Here is a 7,443-nt window from a genome sequence, read left to right on the forward strand (position 1 = left end):
GAAGCAAAAATGGTTCGAAATCCTGATATAGTGGGACCGACTCAACCTACCTTTTATATATATATATATATTAAGAAAAGACCAGAATGTTCCGGATCAGCGGTTGGGGCAGCCATTAAAATTCTCCAGTGTCGTGAGTCTCGTGACAGGGACAGGAAACGGGATTTTTATTTGCAACGAGAAATAGAAATCGAAATCGAAATACAAATACAAATAGATCTCCAAATAAGTGAATAACTACTGTTTTTGTGTCGTAAGTCGTAACTTGTAAAGTTGTAATAACCAATCATACTTTCATGATTCGTCATCTCTCTCTCGGTTTCCTCCAATCATACTTTCACCACCATCAGGTTCTTGTTGAATGCTCCGATGCCAATCAGACGGACAAGGGTGATTGTTGTGGGTCCCACCATCATTCTATTTCGGGTAAACAAAATACAAAACATATCTCATTCTTCTAACCGAAACTACGGAAAATCGGATCCTCGTCAGAAATTTAGGAAGGAACTCAAGGAAGAAGCAAAGGGATTCATCGGTCAATCCAGAGAAAGATAAGGACATTTTAATGAGACCAAAGAAAAGTCTCTTGTGTTATGTATCCCATCCATCTATCTGTGCCTCGTTCCCTGGCAGTTCCGCTTACTCCGTCAACCTTCCCATGTCGTTTATTTTACGGCACAGAGAGTGGTAGACGAGAAGAAAAGTCTCCTCTCCCTCTTTCTCTCTCCCACTCTCTCTCTCTCTCTATTTTCTTCTCTTCTCTTCTCTTCCTTGAATTCATTCTATAGCTCTCTCTCTCTGCATCCCGAATCCGTTAGCTAGGAACACCATCCCTTCTGCCACACTAGTCCCCTGTTTCTCTTCAGCTTCTGCACTTCTTGTCGTCACCCATTTCTCTCAGGCTTTTAACTCTATAAGAACGAATACACCTAAAATGATACCCAAAAGTTATATTCCAATGTCGATTTTCACGGAATTCGTAGCTTTTTTATTTCTTTCAGTTTTGCTTTCTAGCTCTAACAACCATGTTAATGCTCGATTCGTAGTCGAGAAGAACAGCATCAGTGTTATCGCACCAGAGAAGCTCCGTTCTAACCATGATGGTTCGATTGGAAATTTCGGTGTTCCTAACTATGGTGGTAGCTTGATGGGATCTGTTTTTCATCCTAAAACGGGTTCCATCGGCTGTTCTTCCTTTGAAGGCAACGACACTTTTAAGTCTCGCTCTTATCTTCCTAGTATTATTCTCCTAGATCGTGGAGGTAATTAATTAGTTGGATTCAATTCAATTTTCACTTTCTGGTAATCAGGGTTCGAATGATCAACTGGGCTGTATTCATTCATGATGACAAAGTTGTCGGTTGTTATTTGGGTTGGGTTGCCTTTGAAACTAGTGGTTCCTTTTTCTTTTAAGTAGCTTCAGTTATGAGTTTTGTAGGATTCCCTGTTATCCTCCCGCGAAGTTCATGTTCTTCCATGGTAGTTTAGTTTGTTTAATTAAGAAATGTAACAGGAACTCTTCGTCACTGATTATTATAGTTGATACGCCGATACAGTAGTTCTGTATTAGATTTCTTTTGTATATACTTCCCCTGTATGTTCTTTCCTTTTCTGTATGTTTTATCCCTAGTTTACAGAAATTCTATTCTTTGATAGGGGAATATTTATTGAATGATGAATACTGTTCTATAACGAGGAAATTTTCAGAGATCAGTCTCCTTGAAAGAAAATAAAAAATAAAAAAATTTCCAATATGGATAAGCTCCTAATAATTTGTTGGTGTTTGCAATTTGATAACTTCCTAATCTGAACTCTTGTTTATCTCTTTCCTTCTTTGCCCTGCAGAATGCTTCTTTGCTTTGAAGGTATGGCATGGTCAAGAAGCCGGAGCGGCTGCTGTTTTAGTGGCTGATAACATAGAGGAGCCTTTGATAACGATGGATTCTCCGGAAGAGAATACTGATTCCAAAGGTTACATTGAAAAAATCAAAATCCCGTCAGCTTTGATAAGTCGGTCCTTTGGCGAGAGTTTGAAGAAAGCTTTGCAGAATGGTGAAGAGGTTGTCATAAAATTAGATTGGACAGAGTCCATGCCCCACCCTGATGAAAGAGTTGAATACGAATTCTGGACCAACAGCAATGATGAGTGTGGTGCTCGGTGTGATAAGCAGATGGACTTTGTTAAGAATTTCAAGGGTCATGCTCAGATTCTTGAGAGGGGTGGTTATACCCAATTCACACCCCACTACATAACTTGGTACTGTCCAGAAGCCTTCATTCTTACCAAACAATGCACTTCTCAGTGCATAAACCATGGGAGGTACTGTGCACCTGATCCAGAGCAGAATCTTGCTTCTGGGTATGATGGGAAAGATGTAGTATTTGAGAACTTGAGACAGCTTTGTGTACACAGAGTTGCCAATGAGAGCAACCGGTCTTGGGTTTGGTGGGATTTTGTGGCAGATTTTCATATCAGGTGTTCAATGAAGGAGAAGAGGTACAGCAAAGAATGTGCTGAGGATGTCATGAGATCACTTGGTGGGTGCTAATTTCAGTTATATTGATGCACAAATAGTTTTATTTCATTTTCAGACCCCCCTCCCCTTTTCTATTCTAGTTTCTATCATGCTGATGAATTTAAACCTACGCATCAGATTTGCCAATCGAAAAGATTCAAAAATGCATGGGTGACCCCAACGCTGATGTGGAAAATCAAGTTTTGAGGACAGAGCAAGACCTCCAGGTATTTTTGTTTTCTTCAATTGTTCTACTTTCCTTTGTTTCCCTTGTAAAAAATGAACAGTTCTCGTAAACTTCCATCTTAGGTCATGTTTTACAACACAGCATACTCATGAATTTCTAGTTTTCATTTGAAATGACAAGTCTCGTTGCCTTTTATTCTTTTTACATTATCTTAGGTTGGTCGAGGAACTCGTGGTGATGTTACCATCTTGCCAACCCTAGTCGTCAACAATGTTCAGTATCGAGGTCTGTTATGCACCTTTTATGTTCTGCTTAGTTATAATACTGTATGATGTTATCCTCTTAGTTTCGTCCCATTGAAAATGCATGCACGAGGATCATATTCAGCAATACTATGGAAGACTATTCTTGCATTATGAAATGTTCTGTACCAATGAACAAGTATATTGTAATGAGAAATGCAAAATTATGTAACAAGTTTATTATAATTAGTAATGCAAAATTATGTAGGGCGGGTCTATGAATTTATCACTGATTTATTTTGGTTGTTACACAATTTTCATAATACAGTTCAAGTTTCATGAAGTGGATTTTGATTTAGTCTTCTTTTGACTGGGAGAGGGTGAGAGTTATACTAAGATGAAAATTCTTTCTGGCCATGTGTGTGATGTGAAACTCATAGTCTGTAATAACTGATAATGACATTTACCAGAAAAGCCCTCATCTCCTTGTTGCTTCATGTCTCAGAAAAATCAGACAGCATATTTGCTAACATATATTTGTTATTTTTATTGATTTGCTTCTGCTTTCTATATTTCAGTGAGTTTTCATCAATTTGCTCAACTTTCCAAGTAGACTAGTATCTATCATCATCTTGTGCTAATATTAATTCTCATACTAGGGGGTACAAGCTTTTCTTATTTGGACTACTTATCTGGATTATTTTGCTTGGTTTGTAGGACAACTGGAGAGAACTGCTGTGCTTAAGGCAATATGTGCGGGATTTAAAGAGACCACTGAGCCTGCAGTTTGTTTGAGTGGAGGTCAACATTTCTATTCCTTTTTCTAGTTGATACTTATCTCTGAAGTTTATCTTTGGATTTACAGGTTGACAGTTATTGGCTTTCTATGTTTTAACAGATATTGAGACTAATCAATGTCTTGAAAGAAATGGTGGTTGTTGGCAGGATCTAAAATCTAATATTAGTGCTTGCAAGGTATTCAAGTTACACTGTCACATGCATTTTGGTTTGTTTGGTTCTCACAGATTATCGAGTGTCCATTGATATAAATTTGCTGGTATTTGGTTCTACTTTGATTTTGGTGATTTCACATATTGTGAGTTTGTGCTCTGCTTTCCAACACACCTAACTCCATTTGCATGAACATTTTTCTAGATTAAACTCTACCTATAATTTAATTGATTTCCACTTATTAAAAGGCATCCCTTTTCCATTACTGTTTGTAGCCTAAGTTTATACCTGTATAAGTTATGAGCTTTTGATTTTGGATAATTTTTCATTGATTAGGATACATTCAGGGGCAGAGTTTGTGAGTGCCCTGTGGCTAATGGTGTTCAATATCATGGTGATGGTTATACATCTTGTCAAGGTACTGCTTTTCCTTGTGCTGGTCCTGTTATGGTAGTCTAACCTAGGCAGCATATATGTATCTGTTATTTCAAGTCAAACTTTAACCAGTATATTGACACATCATGTGACGGTCTCTTATGCACTGGACATAACATATTAATGGTGGCCTCGAATTTGTTGTTGATCTCCCATGGCAGCATTAGAATGACCTTCAGATACTATCCTGTACATGGATAACATAGTATGCACTTGTATGGGTCAGAATCAAAGTTTAAACCAAATTTGAGTCATCATCACTTGTCATTGTATCATATGTAGAAGTCTTAAGTCATGGTTGATTCAGTTGCACAAATTATGTCAAACTTTAATGTAATAGCTAGCTAAATTCCGTTGAGGCATCTGTTGATTCCATAACTACTGGTGGTATCCTCTCCATCTTTCTTCATCCTGTAGAGGCTGCAGTCTGCAGAGAATCTTATTTTATAAATCTAAAAGTTTTTCTTTGCATAATCATACCATTGTCACTCTGTCATCATTTTTTTTCTTTCTCTTGGGTGATTCATATCATGTTAAGCATGCTTATTCATGATTTTTTTGGCATTTTCTGAGACTTGCCACCTATCAGATTTTTTGTCCAGGTCTCAACTTCACTCTCTCTACATTTCTTGGTTGCCCAACATTATACTCCTTGTAGTACCCAACATTGTATATCCTGTAGTACCCAATATTGTTGCTTTCCTATTGAAATTCCTTTTTGTTGGATTATATGCAATGATCACGTAAGGCTTTATGGAGTTTCCTCCATAAATGATCAACCTCATGTGGTGGAATCATTGTTTTCAGCTGGTATTATCTTCTTTTATTTTGTAAATCTTTCTTCTTCTTTCATGTCTAAATGCTGTGTTTGCAACTCTTACTTAATTTAGTGTGTTTTCTATCAGTTATAAAAAAGCAGGATCTGAATTTGTATGGGCCTACTAATGGTTCATGAGTTTGACAACGATTTGAAAATTTAATATTGCCCTATTATTTCCATCACTTAGATAAATGCTGCTATAATTTAGGTTTTCCCAAACTTACAACCCACTTTCATTTCTATTACACATTGCTATGTAAACACAAACAAGGGAACTAAACATGGGAGCTAACTTTTTTCCTTCTCCCATTGACAGCTGTAGGACCTGGAAGGTGTGCTATCAATAATGGTGGTTGCTGGTCAGAGAGTAAAAATGGGAACACCGTTTCAGCTTGTTCAGTTCTGTATCATTTTCCCTTATCTTTTACTCTTCTTTCTTAATGGCCCTTGCATATTTTGGTTGATTAAACATCAATCAAGTTCTGTTCAAGCTTAATTATAGTCCCAAGTTATCTGATGTCTTTCATTCCCTATCTTACATGAATCTCTGGTTTTCCTAAAATAGGATTCTGAGTTAACAGGGTGCCACTGCCCATCAGGCTTTCGCGGGGATGGTCATACATGTGAAGGTGTTTTCCTTATTTCCTATGTCTTTCAGGATAATTCCATTGCTTCCCTATCATATTGAATTCATTATGCTTCCCTTTCCATGTGTATAGACATTGATGAATGCAAGGAACGCCTTGCTTGTCAGTGCGATGGTTGCACTTGTACAGACACATGGGGTGGATATGACTGCAAGTGCAAAGGGAACCTCCTTTACATAAAGGAACAGGACACATGTATCGGTAAGGAGAAAGCAGTCAACTGGGAAAGCCATAGCTGCTAGCATATAGTTACATGTTATAATAACTAATAAATTTTGTTAGATGTCATGGTTCCAAGAAAATCTGACTGTTACTTATGTTCTTCTTTAGTTTCTTTTATGTGCCTAATTTGAGTTTTGTGGTTTACCCTCACTGTAAGTGCTGTTGGGCGTGGGAGCAGTGAGCTGCATGTAAAATGTCTCATGATGCCTTTTCCTTTATGTGACAGCTAAAAACACATCAAAATTTGGATGGTTCGTTTCTCTTTTTGTCCTAGCTGCTGTTGCTGGGGCTGGTTTAGCTGGTTACATGTTCTACAAATACAGGCTCCGGGTATGTCAGAAACGAATTAATAGGAGATGAGCTCATGTTATTGTAACATTCATGACTCCTGATATTTGAATCTTGGCCCTCATTTTCGTCTCTTTTAAATGCAGTCTTACATGGATTCGGAGATCATGGCTATCATGTCACAGTACATGCCAATTGACAACCAACAGAATGTAGGTGAACCCCTACGGCAAGGTCAAGGTTCATCAGTATAGTGAGGTAAGGCCTTTCCCATTGCTCTGTATGATGTTTTCTTTTGGCTGGAAACCGCTTCATGTCATGACTGTATCTTTTAATTCAATTTCTATTCCAGTTGTCATTCCCTCATGTGAAATGTTTGCTTGTTGTGGGGATGTTTGTAGAAAGAAGAGTTGAGGCAACTTCATTGCAGACTTGCAGGTATAGGAATCTGTGGGAGAATGGATGAAGTAGCAGCCAAACATTTTGATCAGTCTGCCATTGTTAGCTGAAGGCGGCATGGCCGTTCTTCCTTCACCAAATCCATACAGGGTATTGTTCATTACCCTGCACACAGGAAAAAGATTTCCACTCTCCATGTAAGAATTTTTTTTTTTCCTTCTTTTTTGTGTAGATGAAACAAATAAATCCAATGTTAATGCCAGGAATAAGGAATTTTAGGTTTTCTTTTTACATAGCAAGAAATTTTGCAAGGAAAATGATGAGGCTACAGGTTGGTTTGCGTCCAAGGCTGAAAGTGGATTGATTGAGACACTGATGTGGAGGAGAAACAGTGTTTCTCACCGTTGATTATTCATATCTTTGGTGTTTTCAAGTTTAGACTGGGCTTCTCTGACCTATTAAAAAAAAAGCTAAGACTGGTGTTTCATCTTGAATCAATTGATAAGAGCCTAAACGTCAACTATGGTTAAATGGGTTTGCTTGAAAACCTTGAAAACAATCTACAGGTCCTTGGACTATGAGGTCACTTGAGATCTAGTTCTATGTTAAAAGTAATGTTGAAGACTAGTAAACCATACGGACTTTCTCTGAGACTGACCGATGATAAGCAAAAATACCAACCTTGGAACATATCAAGTTTGACCAAAAGTCAGAAAAGAGTTGAGCCTGAGTGAGT

General features: G+C 37.8%; 1 protein-coding gene across 1 annotated transcript; it reads left to right on the forward strand.

Moving 5' to 3' along the window:
- Positions 1-620: 620 nt before the first annotated feature.
- LOC149006105 (vacuolar-sorting receptor 6-like) lies at positions 621-6,566 on the forward strand. The gene is made up of 12 exons (XM_089169539.1): positions 621-1,262; positions 1,846-2,538; positions 2,655-2,743; positions 2,919-2,988; positions 3,663-3,746; positions 3,844-3,920; positions 4,233-4,314; positions 5,468-5,550; positions 5,717-5,780; positions 5,871-5,999; positions 6,247-6,350; positions 6,455-6,566. The coding sequence occupies exons 1-12, from the start codon at positions 935-937 to the stop codon at positions 6,560-6,562; spliced, it is 1,911 nt and encodes a 636-aa protein (XP_089025665.1). The 5' UTR covers positions 621-934; the 3' UTR covers positions 6,563-6,566.
- Positions 6,567-7,443: the final 877 nt, after the last annotated feature.

Source organism: Hakea prostrata, chromosome 9, assembly GCF_041222555.1.
Source record: "Hakea prostrata isolate BN-2017 chromosome 9, UWA_Hpros_2, whole genome shotgun sequence".
NCBI lineage: Eukaryota > Viridiplantae > Streptophyta > Magnoliopsida > Proteales > Proteaceae > Hakea > Hakea prostrata.